This window comes from Dipodomys ordii, unplaced genomic scaffold (genome assembly GCF_000151885.1).
Source record: "Dipodomys ordii isolate 6190 unplaced genomic scaffold, Dord_2.0 Scaffold23, whole genome shotgun sequence".
NCBI lineage: Eukaryota > Metazoa > Chordata > Mammalia > Rodentia > Heteromyidae > Dipodomys > Dipodomys ordii.
The window spans coordinates 5,834,342-5,853,721 of NW_012267239.1; the positions used below are offsets into that span (position 1 = coordinate 5,834,342).

The window sequence follows — 19,380 nt, forward strand, 5'->3', positions numbered from 1 at the left end:
GACTCCCAGGGGAAAGCCAGCTGTGTGATCTCAGCGTCCCTCACACAATGAAGAGAGATGTCTCTGCAGCCCCAGAGGTGGGGAGATTCCACATAGGGTGGGTGTGCACGGTGGGTACCTGGGTTCCCAGGTTTTCACTGAGCCTCAGATTTTCCTTCCACACTGAGCCAGAACTCAGTGTTTTCCTTCCACACTGAGCCAGAACTCAGTGTGACACCACTGGTCAGGTAGAGGGGGCTGTTTAAAAATGTAGATTCTAAGCTAGGTGCTAGCAGCCTGTCATCCTAGCGACTCAGGAGGCTGAGATCTGAGGATCACGGTTCAAAGCCAGCCCAGGCAGGAAAGGCCGTGAGACTCTGACCTCCAACGAACCACCAGAAAACCAGAAGTGGCGCTGTGGCTCAAAATGGTAGAGAGCTAGCTCGATGGAAGAAATGTCGGTCATGGACTTGCCTAGCTAAGAGCTTACATCCCAAACGCCCCCAAGAAAACCACAGACACCCCAACAGAAAACCAAATGCGCTCAGTATGCGCAGACAAAAGCAGGTACCCCAGAGGCCCAAAGGCTTTGGAAAGGCCGGACATGCCAGTCACACAGCAGAGACGTGTCAACCAGAAGCAGGACAGATAAATGTCTTCCCTCGAGGGGAACCCACAGCTAGGGGGGGACCACAGGCTGCCACACGACCAGAGCAGAAACACAGCCATGTGAGAAAACGAGCCAGCCAAACACATACACTTGTGTAAATGACAGCCCAGAATTTCACAGGCTGGATGTTTATCCCTAGAAACACACACACACACACACACCGCCCAGACCCTGGTGCCACACAGCGGCTCTGTCCTTCAGCATGGTGCTGACCCGCCATCTGTATACCTCACCACAACGAGGTGGGGGTGAGGATGTGGCTGACCCGTGCTCCCCACTGGCCCCCACGTGGATGGAAGGCTGGGGCGGCCCCCGGGCCCGGCCAGCATCGCCATGCGCTCACCAGGGCCTCTGTAACCGCAACCCCTGCTTCATCCATCACCAGCTCAGAGGTGCCAATATTTGTCTGGTGAATAGGCCTGGTGGTAACTGTATTTCCAACCAATTACAACTCGGTCTTTATCTCCTCTGACAGGAGGTTATGTTAATAGCGAATCAATTCACTCCAACACAATCTTTAAAGGAGAAAGAGGGGGAAGAAAAGGCTCCACACATCAGACAGGGAACAAGGGCTCTTGTGCAGAGGTCCTCAAAGGTGCTAGTCACTCACACACACACACACACGTGCACACACATACACACACTCACACACACATGCTCACACACACTCACACACACGCACGTGTGTGCACACACGCACTCACACACACTCACACGCACTAATGCACACACGCACACACACACTCACACACACGTGCACACACACGCACGCACATGCTCACACACACGCACACACACACTCACACACGCACGCACACACATACTCACACACACTCTCACATACTCACACACACACGCACACACACTCACACACACTCTCACACACACACACTCACACACACACACACTCACACACTCTCACATACACACACACACGCAGAGTTCCCCTCAGGGTCATCTTCCCAGGGCGTATTAATTACGCCCGTTGTCTCATGAGAACACCGGTGACACATGGTGACAAATGTCCTAATTAAAGGCAGTGGGGCTGCAATGGGCCAATCAGTCTTCTGGGCACTAATAGGGGAAGTTGGGCTGGTGGTTAATCACCACTGGGAACTAGTGACTGGGACGGAGAGCCCAGCGCAGAGGCCCGCCCCGGTGTGTGAGATGAGCCCAGTCCTCAGGGTTGGGGGGAGCGGGTGCTCCGGATGGGGGAGACGGCCCCCAGGTGGCAGTGAGCCAGCTGGACAGATGTCGGACAGCTGGATGATGGTTAAGCTTCTGAGTTGGGTGCTGCAGGCAGACTCCCTGGGTTCAAATCCCTGCTCCACCTCTTACTAGCTCTGTGCCTTTGAGTAAAGACTTTGCCATCTGTTTATCAGTCCTGGTTCTGGTCTTAGAGGAGATGGAGAGAAAAGTGTGTGGGGGGGAACAGGAAGAGGACAAATCAGTGGTGACCATAAAACATGAGGTGAACCCCAGATGGCTGGGGTGGGAGCTCATGGGCCCGTGGGAGTCAGCGTCAGCCTCGAGTCAGGGCGTCCAGACCCCACGTTCGGAGGACAAGCAGGGTAGGGGGTGTCTGCAGGCCAGGAGGGACCCAGGGCAGAAGCGAGGGCCGCACAGAGGGCCGGGCGCAGGCAGGGGCAGCAGGAGAGCGGGGCGCAGTGAGCTGGACGCGCTGTGTCAGCGGGGGGACCGGGCTGGGCCCCCGGAGAGCCCATCAATGCCCAGGGTAACAGGCAGCCTGGACTGAATGGAAACGCTAAAGTTCTCTCTCACATGATCAGGATGTGAACAGGAAAAAGGCGGCATGTGGCAGAGATCCAAGTGACAGAGGTACAGGTGGTCGTTCAGTGAGAATTGGAGGGGGAGAGAAAAAGAAGGAAAGAGGGAGGGAGGGAGAGAAATAACAAGAGAAATAGAAAAAGAGAATGAGCCAGAAATGGGAGGGGGAGAATGAGAGAGAAGAAAGAGAGAAAGGAGGACTTGAGGGAGGGAGAGCAGGAAGGAAGGAAGGAAGGAAGGGAGGGAGGGAGGGAGGGAGGGAGGGAAGGAGGAAAGAAGGAAGGAAGAGAGAGAAGGAGAGAAAAAGGGAGAGAACATTTCAGAGGCATTTTGGGGGTGCAGCATCTGAGACACAACTTTGTTTTTAGCAGAAAGGGGGTGAATCCGTCCGGCTCCCCAGGATGAGTGAATTAAATTCGGGGTGAACCTTTCGCTCTTCAACAAAAGGCCAGACAAGTCACTTCCCGTGGGGAGAGGATCCAGGTCAAAGGCAGGGTCCCGGGTAGGGGGAGGCTCCCCCCCCCCGCCTGCCTGCTTACAGCCAGGTCTGGGCACCTGCTACCCACAGCTGTGATTTATGCCTGGCGATTATCTTAATTAGACATCTTGGTTGTTAGAATTTTGCTTCTGTCTCTGGAGTTGTTTGTTTCCAGTGGAAACATTCCAGAGGAATTAATTAGTAATTGGTCCCCAAAGAACAGGTGTTCTTAGATGGCCCCCACATGGCCTACAGTGTCCCAAGGTCCTGGAAAACCAGAGACCAAGCTGGTGCGGGTGGCTCACGCCTGCCATCCCAGCTACTCAGGGATCAAGGTTCAAAGCCAGCCTGGGGAAGGAAAGTCCTTGAGACTCTTATCTCCAATGAACCCCCAGAACTGGGAGTAGAGCTGTACCCCAAAGTGGTAGAGCACTAGCCTTGAGTGAAAGAGCTCAGGGACAGCACCTGGGCCCTGAGTTCAAGTCCCACAAGTGACAGGAAAAAAAAAAGGAAAGAAAAAGAGAAAATCAGAGACCAAAGTCCTTGACAAGCAATAGCAGAGAAGGAAGTCAGCAGAGAGCCGTTTTTATCTTGGACTTTTCTTTCAAACCCATGGTCTCCAGGGCACCTATAGGTACCCGAGTCACCATGGAGCTAGTGAAGAGCAGAGGAAGGATTTGAACCTACAAAGTATGGTTCTTGCCCTGGGCCTTGGGGCGACCTCTGTGTTTCTGGGAGGCCTCCAGAGGAGGGAATCTGGGTGGGCAGAGGCATGAGTCATTTCCATTGCAGTTGGTGGGCAGTGGTTTGAGGGGTGTCCCCCGCTCCCCCGTGGGACAGGGAGGGTGCCCACCAGTGCAGGCTGGGTCCTTCTAGAGTCTGGCCGCTTCTCACCAGCCCTTCCCGCCACGCCCTGCCCTGCTCCACAGCTTCCCTCGGCTCTCTATAACTTCAGGATTCAAGCCCCCTTAGCCAGGTTCACCAGCTCATTCATCTGCTTCCAGGACTGGCCCTCCTACCTGTGTGCATCCTGCCACCCCAAACCCACTTCCTGTCCCCAGGGGCCTCCCCATCCTGGCCCTCCCCCCCAGGTCATTCATCATCCTGTGAGCCAGGGCCAGCCGGGCAGGAGTCAGCATCCACTCCGGTCTCTGTGGCCCCCACTGGCTTCCCACCACGAGCACCTGGCCGAGTATCAAGCGTGGGACAAGAAGTCAGCAGAGGGTGGATCTAGTCCTTTCCCACAGAGCGGGCCTAAGGCTGTCATGTGGGTATGCCGGGTCACTGTGCATCGGAACCCTGCCACCCAACTGGAAAGGGTGTGTGTGTGTGTGTGTGTGTGTGTGTGTGTGAAAGAGGCTTCAGGTCCTAAGATCAGCATTGATGGGGTTGGTTAGTGGATTCTGAGGGCCGGCCCAGACTCTCAATGAAGTGAGGAGGAAGAAGGGAGGGAGAGGCAGAAATCAGTGGATCAGAATGGATGCCTCAAGTCCTCTGCTGTGCAGCCAAGCGGGAGAGGCCCCAGGACGTGGCACACAGTAGGTGTGTTGTCAGGCAAATCCGATTCATCTCAGGCAAACCCCAGTTGCAAGAGTGAGGGGCTGTGGACACCCACAGCTTCTGGGCACGCGGTGTGTGCTGTGTGCCTTTGGGCAAAGTGCTCAATCTCTCAGAGCCCCTTTTATCATTAGTCACATGGGTCCAATAGAGGAAGGCCTACACAGCTAGGGGTTGGGTGGAGATGATCTTCCATTACATGATTATTGTTGTCTGTCTGAATCCAAGTGAGCCCTGAGTTTGGAGCTTCTCATCTCTATTAGCAACCCCCTTACCCTGGTGACTAAGTCTTGGGGGGGGGAGGGCTCTGTTCAGGACCTGCCCATGGCTTTCTACCCTCCTGGGAAGAAGATTCGAGAGTGCCCAGGTGGAATCCTTCTGTCCGCCTATCTGTCCGTCTGTCTCTATCTGTCTCTTTTCTGCCAGGCCCGAGTTCCTGGACGGAGCATACCACACCTGTCTTACCAACCGTCTTACCCAAGTGCAGCCCATCAGGTGACACACCAGGCATTCCATAAATACTCAACAATCCACCACCTGTGCGCCATTGCCCTCCCCCCTCCCCTCCCCCGCTGTCCCCGATCCCTCAGGCTGAGGGTCCACCCCATCCCATGAGACCGGAGGGCAACCGTCGGCGCCCACCCAGTGTCATTGCCACGACCGACACAAGCATCCGGGACACCGGCACCAAGAGCCGAAGCCCCCGAAGTCCGACCTCTGGTCCATGGGCTCCCATACATCTGCGCATTTCCATGGTAACAGACAAGAGTAGAGCCAGGGCTCGGGCTCCCTTTGAGAGGATTGGGGTGGGGGGCCACGCAGGGGGTAGGGAGGGGCACTTTCAGAAGAAAGCTCTTTGATTTGGCTCCAGGCACCTTCATTAAACACACTGCCTCCTAAGGACACACACTGGGGCCCCTAATACTCCAATACTTGAAAGAAAGGAAAGGAAACAAACCCTGGGGATCCTTTGCTAGAGCATTTGCCTGAGGGGGCAGGGAGGCTCGGAGGGTGAGCAGGGCACACAGCCCTCTTCCTAGAGAACCGAATGGACTTGAAATACCCCTGCCCCTACCCCATCTCCACCTACCTAAGGCTGGGAGGCTGGGTCCCCACACATCGGAGTCAGCCCAAAGGGTTTCACAAAGACACACCCTAAAGCAAGAGTGTCCCCAAGTGCTCTACTGAGACCCTTGAAGTTTAGATCTTAGTCTGCACACCATCTCTGGGCACCACTTCCCTAACTGTGAAATGGGTACAATCCCGCCTTCCTCCCTCGATTCCTCCCAGGATCCCACGGCGGGCAACGGCGAGGCGGTATGTAGGCACAGCTGTATCTGCTTTCTACGTGGCCGTGAGGGGAGCAGGGTGACAAGGACACAAGGTTTTCTGTCTCAGGGCCAGGACAGGCCGGGACGGGGCAGGGTGGTGGGCCGCCCCAGGGGACCGTGACCCACAGGCCCTTGAATGTCTCCTGGCCTCTTGACCCCTGTGGCTCAGTGTCATCTCAAGAAGACTGTGGGGTCCCATTGGGGGAGAGAGGGCCCTTCTCCCTGATTCCCGCTCAAAACTGCTACGGTCCCCCAAACGGAGATACAAGCTGCGAGCCTGCCCCGCCCCGGCCCGAGGGGTCTGCCACGCGTGGCCTGACGGGAGAGGAGGCGATGGTGAAGTCCGGATTGGCTGGCTTCCAGACCTCCACCCTCACCCCACACCTGTGGCTCCGTCCTCCTCTGAGGAGGCAGGAGGGGAGGAGGCGCCCGGAGACCAGAGTTCAAATCCTGCCTCTCTTGCTCTCGGGCTGTGCCATGCTGGGCGCTCACCCCAGGTCGCCTCCCTCGCACAATGGAGCTACCAAGTTCCGGCCCTGTGTGAAGGCCTTGCTGCCGGCCGGGGCGCCATGGAGAAGCGATGAACCCATCAGTGGGTCTCTCCGCCCGTGACAGTGGTTTTGTGGGTCTGGACAGAGGAAGGGGGTCCCTGGGTGTGTCTGTGGAGGGAGTATCTTGTCCTGAGCCCCCCTCCTCTTTTCTGTCTCCCTCTTCCCCTTCCCCCTCTCCCTCTCCTCCCCTGTTCTCCTGTCCACCCCGAGGAAAACAGCTCTGCCCAACTTCCACCACGACACTTCCCGTCCCAGCCGAGACCACAGCCCCAGGGGGCCAAGCGGCCATGAACTAAAAGCCATGGAAACCAGGAGCCAAAACCTTGCGGCTTTTTTAAATGGAGTCTCTCGGGTGCTTTGTCACAGTGGTGACAACCATCCCGTCCCTCCTACCCAAATCCGGTGTTATAACATATCAAGGGGACTCGGTCCACTGTGAGCATCAGCGGGGGACATCGGTGCTACATGCTTCCTATGCAAGCCTCTGGTCACCTCTCTCTCTCTCTCTCTCTCTCTCTCATATCAGTAATTCAGTCACAGCCCTAGCTCTCCAGGCTGTCCCCACTTCCCCGAGGTCTGGCCCCCTGTGTGGTTGGGAAGAAGCCCCCTCCCTGGGCTGTAGTGTCCCCCTCTGTAGTGTCCCGGGCTGAGGGTGCTCAGGGGGACCTGGCGCACCCACCTGGCTGCGCATCTTCTCCAGCTCCTCCTTGCTGGCCGACGTCTTGCTGTCGTCCATGGTGGTCAGCAGAAGCTGGACGTCCGAGAGCAGCGCATGCGTCCTCCTCAGGTCCCTGCGGAGCCGCTTCTCCACATCAAAGTCCCGGTGGCCGATCTGGAAGCCAAAGGCAAGCTGTGAGCTCAGATGGTACGGCAGTGGCCTGGGCCCGAGGTCCCTGGTTCGAATCCTGCCTCTGTCACTCACTCACACTGTGTGACCCTGGATAAGACCCTTTCCCTCCGAGCCTCTGCTTCAATCCAGTCCAGCTTCTCCATGCCTTGAGCTGGTGCCCAGCCTGCAGACCAAGCAGGTGACATCCATGTCTGTAGAAGGAACTTTACTCAGAGCTGAGCAAGCTCCTGCACCCCAGGATTCTGAGCTGATAGTGGGGGGGAGGACTCTGACTAAGTGGGTCATGAGAAAGCCACATCTGGGTCTGGGCGCCAGGAGACTGGTCTCAGACACCCGACAGCCAACAGAACAGAGAGAAGCAAAGCAGATCAGAAGGGTACTGGGCCTGCTGTGTCCAGCATCCATGAAGGAGATGCTGCCCTTCGCTGGAACTCTGGGGGAAACTGAGCAAAGGACACCGCGCTCGCCCATGATGACCACCAGAGGGAGGCGTGCCCAACCGTCCCCCGGCCTTTCCGTCCTTCCACACCTTGGGGGTTGATGCCTCTGTGCCAAATGCTAATGCTCTTCCCCAGGAAGGCCCTGGAATATTCTAGAAAGAGCGTGGGACTGAGAATGTGGTGGTCCCGGTGGCAGGAGCCTGAGGCAAGGCTTGTCCCCTCTCTGAGTCCTTGTCTAACAGAAAAGCTGCCTGTCCTCTGTGCACCACCACAAGGGGCCCTGAGCCAGGTGGCTCCCGCAGCTCAGGAGCTTGGCAAGCAGAAAGGATTATGCGTGTTGTCTGATGACCTGGAGTGCGTTCCTGCGGATTTGCTAGCGCTGTTCCTCTATGGCCAGATGACTTGGCTCTTCAAGCCTTTTTATTTCACAGACGTGTTGCTGTGGGTAAATTGAAAATGCTGGCCTATGATATACAGAGAGTAGATAGAGAGATAGATGATCTCACCTGCTGAACAGAACTGAAGGCTGGGCACAGCGCCAGGCTTTGTCACATTATGGCATTGAATGCGTGTGACAGTCACTTAAAAATGGAGGTTATTGTTACGATTGCCTTTATAAAAGTAGCAGTAGCTTAGATTTATAGAGCTGTCAGAGGCAAGAGGCGTGGCCCAGCAGCGGGGGCGTGGTCCAGACGTGGGGGCGTGGCCCAGTACCAAGCCCGTGGCCCAGCAATAGGTATTTGGCTTAGAAGTGGGGGTGTGGCTACTCTTTGGGGGCATAGCCCAGCAATCGCCTTGTGTCTCAGCAGCCCAGTACCTGCCTATCCATCGCAAGGCCCTGAGTTCAAACCCCGGTACAAGTAAAGGAAAAGCTGTTCTGAAGCGGCTTGTTCAGGCAGAGAGGAGAAAAGGCTGGGGGTAAACGTTTCTGAGTGATTGGGGTGACAATGTGAAACCTTGGAGGAGAAGGCAGGTCACAAGGTAAGAGAAATCTCACAGGACTCGGAGTGCGCACTGCGAGGGGGACCGGAACTTACAGTTTCTAAAACAAACACAGAGAAAGCAAAGCATCTGCCCAAGGCCAAAGTGCTGTCAACGGGCTGGGGAGGGATTCGAACCCTGCAACCTTCTGCCCCTCTGGGCCACTGCCCAGCAGACTCCTCTCTAGAGAGCACAGAATTTACCGTGATCCCACTCAGGCAGTGTGCTCTGAACCTCTAAAAAAAATGGTGCCTGCGTTTCCTCTGCACACAGCCCCAAAATGCCTCGGAGCTTTCTGTGGAGCAAGTTGGCATCAGAAAGCCTCTCCCTCACTGTTGGCACTGCCCGTGTGGTAAGGATGGCTTGGATTGTATAGCCACGCTGCCAGGAAGCCCTGGGAAAGGCTGGCGCCCCCTCCTGTTCCCAACAGAGTGCAGTGGCAAAGTTCACGAGGAAACCCCCCCCCTCCTCCTCCTCCTCCCCCTCCTCCTCCTCCTCTTCTTCTTCTTCTTCTTCTGGAACTGAACTGTGATGGTGCCCAGGAGGGAGGGAGGGGGGAAATCTCATTAGGTTAATGGGAAATAAATGTCTCTTGGAGAATTCCCATTTTGTAGCACAAAAATTCGAATTTGGATAAAGACAGTGAATAATTAACCAATAAATCTAAATGATGTTTAGTGTTGTTGGGGGAAGTGATGTTCAAACCACAGTTGTGCACCATTTATTATTAAAAAAAATTTTTTTAAAGCAAATCGTTCTGGGTGATCACTAAGTGCCTGTTGTCAAAGAAATCTCTAAGCACTACTAAAAAATGATTTGGTAATGCTGTGCGGGACAATCCAGGGACTGTAGAGCTGGAGACATTGAGGAATGGGGAGACAATGCAGTGACAGTTACAGATGGACCACTGGACAGCACTGAGATGACCCATTCTAGCCATTTAAACAACAGCATGGGGCTAGAGCATATGCTATACATACATGTGTGTGTATTTATATATGTGTGTATTATATATAGCATATATTATATATACACATATACAGTATTTATATATGATGGAAATAATAATACTATATGAAGGGAATAATAATACATATCTACCCCATGGTGTGGAAATTAAAGTATGTCAATAATTATGATTGGGTGTTTATGAATAACGACTATAAGAACTAAGTTATATTTAGCTTATACCTTCTGAACCAGCAGAACAAGGAAAATGGCATCAGTCTATCTAGACGGAATAAAGGAGGAACAAGGAAAGAGAGATCTCAAGACCAGGAAATATTAAGCACAAAAGCCAGGCACCAGTGGCTCACACCTGTCATCCTAGCTACTCAGGAGGCAGAGATCTGAGGATCGCAGTCAAAGCCAGCTTGGGCAGAAAAATCCCTGTGAGACTCTTATCTCCAATTAACCACTCAAAAACTGGAAATTGTGCTAAGGCTCAAGTGGTAGAGTACTAGCCTTGAGCATAGAGAAGCTCAGGGATTGCATGCAGGCCCTGAGTTCACAACTGACAAAAACAAACAACCACAAAAACTTAGCTGCAGGGACTGGGAAGGTGGCTCAGTGGTAGAGCGCTTGCCTTGCATGCATGAGGCCCTAGGTTTGACTCCTCAGCACCACATAAGCAGAAAAAGCCGGAAGTGGCGCTGTGGCTCATGGTAGAGTGCTAGTCTACAGCTGAAGAGCTGAGGGACAGCGCCCAGGCCCAGAGTTCAGGCCCCATGACTGACAAAAACAAAAAACAAACTTAGCTGCAGCTAAAGACACAACTATTAAATACACCCAGAAATGATACCAGGCTACCAGGACTGCCACCACAAAAAAGTTCTCCTAACCGCAGAGGGAGTAGACGTAACCAGAGTTGACAAGAGATGAAGTTTTTTGGGAAAAAAGCATCGCCATGTGTTTAAAAACTTTTCCCTATGGCTTATGTCTTTATCTTCGCCTACACTATCAAGAAAACAAACATGAGATCAACCCATCCATCATCGACAGGGTACCATATTGCCAAGGAAGTCATTTGGCACATAGCAGGACAGAGGTGGAGGTTTCTCACCGCCCGCCTGCGGCTGCTCGCCCGCCCGCATGGATGATGGATGGCTATGGATGATGTCATTAATATTCCATGTCCCTGGAAGAAAGAAGCCCCCTCCTCCTCCCCCACGGCTGGGCTGGGCTGCTGGGACCACAGGCCTGGCCTCCATAGCTTGCACACTCAATGATCCCAAAAGCCCTGCTGGAAAACTAGGAACCTTGGAGAAGGACGGGGAGAAAAGCATGGAGTTCCCCGAGCCTCTAGCTCTGCCTCTCCAGGTAGCCCGGCCCTGGAATTCACTAAGGGACCGGATGGATGTTTACAGAATGGGCACGGCGCATGTGGGTCCTCTGGGAACCAGCTGGGTAACTCAGCAGCAGACGCTGATCCCGACACGCCCTACGCCTGCCGTGAATGCTGCGGACACACTCGTGTGACGGTGCACTGGGAATGCAGCCAGCCTGGAGGCCCCAAGTTCAAGCCCTGGCTGTGCCTTCGAAGGGCAGAGCCCTCTGTCGGCTTCCTGGCAGCCATGGGGGGGGGGGAAGCGCTTCCTCTGCCCCCCGCTCGCCAGGGCGCTGCTTTCTGGGGAGAAAAGCTCATTGGTGATGGGGCTTGAACCCAGGGCCTGGGCGCTGTCTCTGAGCTCTTTTGCTCAAGGCTCTACCATTTGTGCCACGGCACCATTTCCAGTTTCTGGTGATACACTGGAGATAAGAGTCTCAAGGACTTTCCTGCCCAAGTTGGCTTTGAACCGTGATCCTCAGATCTCAGCCTCCTGAGTGGCTAGGATGACAGGCGTGTGCCCAGCCACTGATTTTGTTCTCGAGGGGACAGGTGTCCATGTATGATGACATCTGTGGTTGTCAGGACTAGAAGGTTCTATGGTGACCTCCTGGGTAGATGTCAATGCCCAACAACAATAGGGCAGGCCCACCGGTGTGGTGAGGGGAGAAGGGGGAGGCCAGCGGAACAGCCTAACACAGCCATTCCCGATCTCCCTCCGGCTTGCATTCACATGCATCCATCTCTCCAGCAGAGACTACAGGCGGGAAGTGCACATCTCCCCCTCCTCCCATACCCCTCTCTCCCCTGCTGGAGTGTCTGCACTGGGAGCCTTCTCCTACCTGCTCACACAGGTTCCCAATCAGGGTCTCCAAGTCCTGCTTCTGGTGGAGGGCCATCTGCTTCTCCTCGTGCTCCTGCTCCAGCTGCATCTCCAGCTGCCACAGCTGTGGGCACAGGGACATGCGTACATATGGGCCGCCAGGCCCCGAGCAGGCCATCCCTCGAGGCGGGGCGGTCAGGAGGGGGGCTGTGCACCAGAGCATGCAGAGCTGAAAGGCTTGGGAGCTGGAAGTGAAGGGGAGCCCCTCACCCATAGCTGACATCCCCCCATTCAGGGAAGTTCCCCTCCCATCCACATGGCCCCGGCTTTGATCTTTACAATGTTGGCACTCAGGTTTGCCCGAGCCCCCAGCCAACACACCAGAAACACGTCCTGTTCCCTCTTGAAAAACCTTGTGACCCCCCCCCACACACACACACATGGCGCCCTGCCATCCAGCAGCTGGGAGGTAGAGAGGGAAGGATCGCCATTAGAGGCCAACGCGAGCAGGAAGTTAGGAAGACCCTCTCTCAAAACCCAAGCGGGGTGCGGTGGCACACGCCTGTCATCCCTCAGCTATGTGGGAATTGGTGGGAGAAGCATCTGAGTTGGAGACAGGAGCTGGCCAAAAGCACGAGACCCTACCTGGAAACATACCTAAGGCAAAAGGGCAAGGGAGCAGTTCGAGTTGTGGGACACCTTTCTAGTGAGTGTGAGGCTCTGAGTGCAAATCCCCCCCCGTACACGCTAGTGCACGCACACACACAAGAACACCTGTGGTATCTGCTCTCATTCAGAAAACATATTTTATAGCCCAAGCAAAAACCTCTGGTGACTCCTTTGGTTTATAACCTTGGTGACTTGGGGTGGGGAGGAGGGGCTGAGGTTGTCTGGGGCCTGGAAAACAGTCCCTAACGGTGGGGGAAGCTGTGCTCTGCTCTCCTGGCCTCATCTGCTTGCCTGTGTAATATTCCATCCACTCCATCACCCATCCACACCTGAGCCCATTTCACAGACGGGGAAGCCAAACCCCCCGGTGGCTTCAACGTGAGAGCTGTTCTGTCAGTTGAGAGGGGTTGGGCCTCGCCTCAGATGGCCATGACACATGGCCCAGGTCACTAACTATGGGTTTGTGCTGGGGTGGGGGCTGGAGGACAGCCACTGGAGGGCAAAGCCAGGGTCAGCCCCTGCCCCCGCCCCTCGTCCCGCCTGCACCAATCTGCCCAGGAGAAGCCTCGTGAAGCCGGGTCACGTCTCTCCCTGTCCAGAGCCCACGAAGGGGGCCTGGGCTTGGAGGAAAATAGAGACCTGGGCACCTTTGCACCTGGGGTCTTCCAGGCCCCGACCCTAGGAGGAGAATCACGGTGGGGTCATTTCTGCTTTGGAGCAAGTCCCTGCAGGGCCCCCAGGGAGCGTTCCTACCTGGCGTCAGGAACACAGAGGGGTGGAGCAGGGGTTGGAGGGGAGGTGGGAACAGGAAGGTGAGCAGGGCTTACACCAAAGCTCTTGGGCAAGTCCATCCTAGAGATTTATCCCTCATTCCGTTGACTGATTTTATTTTCCCCCTACGGGGCTGTCTGCCTCAGCACTGGTTGTAAGGGCAGAGAACGAGAACACGAACGTCCACAGATGACAGCTCCTGCTCCATAAACGACATGCAGCCGGGCCATAAACATGGCCTCGGGTCCGCTCACAGAGGCCACAACAGATGGCAAGACAGAATCCAGGGAATCATCTCTCCCCTACGCACACGTGTGCACGGTGCATACTGTCACGCCAAGCAGTAACAACAGCACTATGCACAGTGGCTCACGCCTGTAACCCCAGCTACACCAGAGGCAGAGATGAAGAGGATTGGGGTTGGAGGCCAGCTCAAGAACAAAAAAAGCCCATCTATGGAAACAGCCCAGATGTACATGAGTGGATCGCCCCCAAAATGTAGAACCTATACACAGCCATTAGCAAGAAGGGCACTATGTCACTTGCAGGGAAATGGACGGACCTAGAACAAATCACTTTAAGTGAGGTAAGCCAAGCTCAGAGAGACAAACAGCCAAGGTTTTCTCTCCTATGAGGCAGCTAGATCTGAAATTCACGGGGACCTGATAAATTAGACGGGTTTCTAGGCATTCCCACACAGTGTCACGTCAGGAGGACACTCTCAGGAGAGGAAGACAGACGCGAGGCCAACATGCATCTGATCATACGAAATAACACTGATCAAACTGAGCCCCAAGGAATGGAAGCAAGAGGGTTCTCCTTTGCTGCTGTTTTTGTTTGCTTTTCTTTTTTGTTTGTTCATCTCTCCTTGGGAGGATACGAGGGGTCATAGAAATAGAAGGCCAAAGGGTGAACAAATGCAGCTGTGGGTCTCACCGGACGCCATGTTGAAAATCAACTAAACTTGTGGGTGGGTGGGATGGGATGGATGGGAGGGAAAAACTGGGAGAGAGCGAGGGAAGAGGTGACATTATCCAAACAGAAATGGACTCATTCCCTGACTTATGCACCTGTCACCCTTCTGGATAGCACCTGTATAATAACAAGTTTAAAAAACTAATGAAAAAACATGTTAAGTCAGAACCCCATCTACACCAACCAGTCAGGCACAATGGCACCTGCCTGGCATCCCAGAGACGGGGCAGGAGCATCATGCTCTAAGAGAATCTGGGCAAAGTGTGCCAGGCAAGATCCTAAGCAAATAAAATAACACCGGGCGGTGGGCGGGCGCCAGCGATAGATACCCGATACCTGCCTAGGGAATTCAATGCCCCGAGTTCAAACTCGGGTCCCACCTAGGTCAGTAAGCGGCCGTTTCCGGGTGTCAGGGTCAGGGCTCCCTGCCTGCCTGTCTGGTCTGCTGCCAGGGACTCACACAGAGGCCTCAGGAGGTTAACAGGAGACCCGACTCGGTGGCAAGGAACTCTGGGAAGGGGAGAGGCCACGTTGTTGGAGACCAGAAGTCTGTCTTGGGTGACTATGCCGGATAGTTCTAGAACATTCTGGAAAGTTCCAGGCTTATCTTTAAGATGTACAGGTGCAATAACCCAGAGAGCTCAAGCCTCCCTCCCCCTCCTTGGGGGGATGAGTAGACAAGGGCTGCAACTGGCCATACCAGGGCCCATGCCTGGGTGCGGGTCCTGGGGGAGGGGAAGGGGGCCCACGTACCCGCTTCTGGCAGGACTGACGGACATCCTCCAGTTCCTCCTCCTGGTCCTCACGCCCCTTCTGATACATCTGCTTCATGCATTCCATCTCCAGCTCCAAACGCTCCCGCACCTGTGGGCCAGTAAGCACAGCATGTGAGGGTCACCCTCCTCACCCACCCGGCCCTTCCCACCCCAGTTTCCATTTTGAACCCTTAGGTGAAAGCCAGATTTGTTCCCTGACACTCTGGTGGCAATGGCCTTTCCCTCTGCTCCCTTGCCAGGGCCACAGCAGACATCACTAATCCACCCCAGAGTCTCCCGGATACTCTCTGAAGATGAACCACACTTTCTTCCCATTCCAGAAAGTCACAGCCAAGTTCTATATTTAGCGAGACTAAATATAGAACTTCCCTATGACTCAACCACGCTCCTCTTGGGCATCCACCCCCAACATTGCAAGTCGGGATGGATGTGTTAAAGATACTTGTGCATCCATGTTCATTGCTGCACTGTTCACCAAGGCCAGCCCAGATCCCTGACAATAGGTGAGTGGATCCAGAGGAGGTGCACACAGTGCAATTTTACCCGTCCATTAGAAACAATACTATGATGTCATTCGCTGGGAAGTGGACAATTCTGTGATGTCATTCACAGGGACATGGATGGACCCAGAACAAATCATGCTAACTGAGGTAAGCCAAGCTTAGACAAGCAGCACAGGTGTTCTTTTCTACATGGAAGTGGGAGCGAAAATACAACTGGACATGATGAATTAATTATATAGGACTCTAGGCATACACACACACACACACACACACACACACACACACACACACACACACTAAAGGAGGAGACCCTCAGGGGAGGAGCCCAAAGGTGTCAACCCCTCTGAACATTTAAAATACTATGTATCAAAACAAACTCCAGGAAATGGAAACATTTGGATTCTGTTGTTGATGGCAGTGATGCTTTTGATTTGGGTTTTTTTTTGGGGGGTGGGGGTGAAGAGGACACAGAAGAGAGGAAGGACGTGAACAAATGTACACAGTATCCACTACACACTGTGGGAAATGTCCTGTGGTAACTCGTGGGCAGGGGCGGGGAGGGAGAGACTGGGGGAAGACCAAGAAAGGGGTGACATTGTCCTCTCCAAAGAAATGTACTTATTTCTTAAATTACGAAACGGTAACACCTGCATAAGGACAATAAAATTATATCGAGGACAAATGTTTAATTGGTTTTTTTAAATAAAAAGGAAGAAATTAAGGTGAGAGGGCAGATACTCTTGGTCTTTTCAAAGGTGGAGATTGTCCTGTCAGTACAGACAGTGTGAGCTAGAAATATCTGAGCCCCTCAAACAGCGCCTAGCTTAAATTAGGCTCCTTGAAATGTCAGTTCCTCCCTGCCTCCCTCCCTCCTTCCCTTTCTTCCTTCCTCCCTTCCTTTTAAAATGACAGAGGCGCAGGAGATAATCCAAAAGCAGGAGCCTAAGAGCGTAAATATAATATTTCTCTGTCACTTTCCCCCTAGTTTCTTGGACACCCCTGACATCTGCAGTAGCATGTCTGTCATGCTTATACGAGTTCACATAAAGTTCCCCGGGGATTCTGCTCCATTGTCACCCGTAAATCCCAGCCCTGCAGCAGCAGGTGGTCCCCAGGGCTCAGGGAGGGTAAAAGCTCCCCGGGCTTGCCCAGGACTGGCTGAGGGTGGCAGATTGGAATAGTGTCTGCATCCTGGGGAGGGGGAGGAGGGGTACAGCCCATCCTTCCAGCTCTGCCTGGACCCAGCCCCCAGGGAGTCCCGGGAGTCCAGGCCCAGTGCGGGGCCATTCTCCGCTCTGTTTCCTTTGGAATATTGGGTTGCTACAGTGTTGGACCATCTCCCATCCCTTGTCCCTAAAATACCCACATGGACTTTCTACTTCCTCAGGAGTCTTCAGGACACCCAGGTGATCATGTGGCTCTCTGGCCACAGGGCCTTTGCACAGGCTGCCCCCCATGCCCCCCACTCATTACTTCTCTCCAGCTTCTGCTCTGCAAAGTGTGTGGGGGGCGGGAGGTTAAATTCTTGACTCTCCCACAGAAGGGCATCGCAAGGAGAGGAGGCCTGCGAGCTACACGCAGACAGTAGCCAATCAATAAATGTGTAGCTATTGGGCCAGCGGGGATCTATTGAGCACTGAGCACCAACTGTGTACTGGGTCATAATATAAGCTCTGGGGACACAGTACAGCGCAGCACTGGCCAGGACTACGTGCCTGAAAAACAAACAAACCTGTGTCTCCAAGAGGGAGAGAGGTACGGAGACAAAACTGGGCCAGGCCGAGGGGTAGAACACATGTGGTATGGGGGGGGGGGCGGGGAAGGGATCCGCCACCTTCCTTGAGGAGGTGACATTTGACCTCGCAGGCCGGCAGGATGGACTTGAAGTCACCGGGGAGCTGGACGAATGTCAGCCTTGGGAGCGACTTTCTGGGGGCCGTGGGGAGTCACGGGTGGGTAAGGAACTGGGGGGTCGTGGGCTGCCCAGGACGGAGCGAGTGGATCGGCTCCTACCTGCTCCAGCCGCCGGATGGCGCTCTCCTGCTGCCGCTGGGCCTCTGCCTGCTCCAGGGCCTGGGACTCCATGGCCCAGAGCCTCTCCTTCAACCCGGCCGCTCCGCCGTCGCCCCGCAGGGAGGCGGCTGCCAGCAGCTCCCGCTTGTGCTCCCGCAGCGCGGCCGCCTCCTGCTGCAGCTTCTCCGCTTCCTGTTCCTTTTGCTGGGGGGAGAGGGGGAGACGCACACTGGGGCTCCCGGGTCGGAGGGGTTCAGCAGCCCCCCCGCTCCCCCCACTACCCAGCCACAGGACAAGGAGGGGCCACAAGACGTGCTCATGTTGTATGACGGGGGGGGGGGAGGGTGTTTCTTGGTGCCCATCCTGGGATTTGAACTCAGGGCCTGGGGTGGTGTCATCCCTGAAGCTGTTGTGCTCCCAGGCTGGTGCTCTACCAGTTGAACCACACCTCCATGTCCAGCTTTTCAAAAAAGTTTTTGGTAGTTAATTGGACAGAAGAGTCCCATGGGCTTTCCTGCTCAGGCTGGCTTTGAACCCACATCTTCAGATCTCAGTCTCCCGAATAGCTAGGAGTGCAGACGTGAGCCACCATGCCCAGGGTCTCTGATGTCATCGTTTAATAGAATCTCTGGGCATCTGGGCCCATTCAGGGCAGGACACTGGCCCTGGATAAGATAATGAACTTGTTCCAGCTATCCCCCCCCCCCCCCCCGAGTCAGGAAACTGGAATGGACTTAAGAGCAATCTGGTGGTTCTATGGACACACGAGAGACACAGGCTGGGGCACCAGAAGTCCAGGCCCCCGTGCTCCCCGCTCCGGCCTGCACCCCCTCACCTGCAGCTGCTTCTGTAGCTGGCCCAGCTCCCAGCGCACGCTGCTGCTCTCCTGGGCTGCTTTTTCCCGGAGGTTCTTCTCACACACGGCCTCCCCCAGCGCCTGGGCCAGCTGCAGGTCAAACCTGCCCAAGGCACAGCACGTGTCAGGGCACTGGGGCAGGGACACGGGAGCCGCCCTGGGTGTGTATGTCTGTTCGCAGAGGGGGAAACTGAGTTTGGCAAGGTGGGCTGGTCCAGTCCCAGGAGTCCAAGTGGTGGAAACAAGACTGAGCCTAGCTCCCCAGCCTCCACCTTCTGGCCCAGCTCAAGGACAGGTGGGTGGGACGGGGCGGGGGGGGGCACAGAGGAGTCCTGCACTTCATCAGCCTGAGAAAGGCTCCCACGGAGCCCAGGCTCAAGAACACATTGAACAACCCATCGCCCAAGGCAGACACACCCACACACACACACACTCAAAACCAAGGGCAGCCTGGGGCCCAGGGGCCAGAATGTGGGAGTCACGGAGCGTACTGTGGAGGGCGCCACAGGCTCCACATGGAGCTCCATCCGCCCTAGGAATGGCTCTTTGGGACCCACGCCTGGGTAACCATGGCAACGAGGAGCCAGCTCCCCAGGGACCATTCTGGGCCCGGTGCACTTGGAAGCTGGGGCAGGGATCAAGGCGGCAGCCCAGCCGGGGTCAGAACATGCAGCCAGGCCTCGACAGAGCCTGGTGCCAGGCAGGGAGGCCGGGTGGTCCCTCCACTGCCCTGCCCCGAGGCTCAGGCCAGACAGCCTCCTCTGGCTGGCCCTCCTGCGTGCCTGTGGACCCCTACCAGATCGCAGAGCCCCCCGGAAATACAGAGCGTCCACCCACAGTCAGCTAACGGTGGGGGGCGGAGGGGGGTGAGGTGACAAGAAACGCAGGTGCCAAGAGATGGCGGGGGACTGGCCCAGGCAGGGCAGGCAAGGGCAAGGCCCAGCACCATGGAAGGAAGGAAGGGAGGAAGGAAGGAAGGAAGGAAGGAAGGAAGGGAGGGAGGGAGGAAAGGAGGGAGGGAGAAAGGAAGGAAGGGAGGGAGG

At 55.3% G+C, this 19,380-nt stretch overlaps 1 protein-coding gene across 1 annotated transcript in view; it reads right to left on the reverse strand.

The window, feature by feature from the left end:
* Myo18b (myosin XVIIIB) overlaps window positions 1–19,380 on the reverse strand; it is a 114,835-nt gene that overhangs the window by 42,431 nt on the left and 53,024 nt on the right. The window contains exons 32-36 of the mRNA XM_013014279.1: window positions 18,317–18,440; window positions 17,482–17,685; window positions 14,943–15,053; window positions 11,794–11,898; window positions 7,034–7,186 (exon numbers count right to left, since the gene is read on the reverse strand). Of these exons, the coding sequence (XP_012869733.1) occupies window positions 7,034–7,186; window positions 11,794–11,898; window positions 14,943–15,053; window positions 17,482–17,685; window positions 18,317–18,440 (697 nt within the window). The remainder of the gene's footprint in view (window positions 1–7,033; window positions 7,187–11,793; window positions 11,899–14,942; window positions 15,054–17,481; window positions 17,686–18,316; window positions 18,441–19,380) is intronic.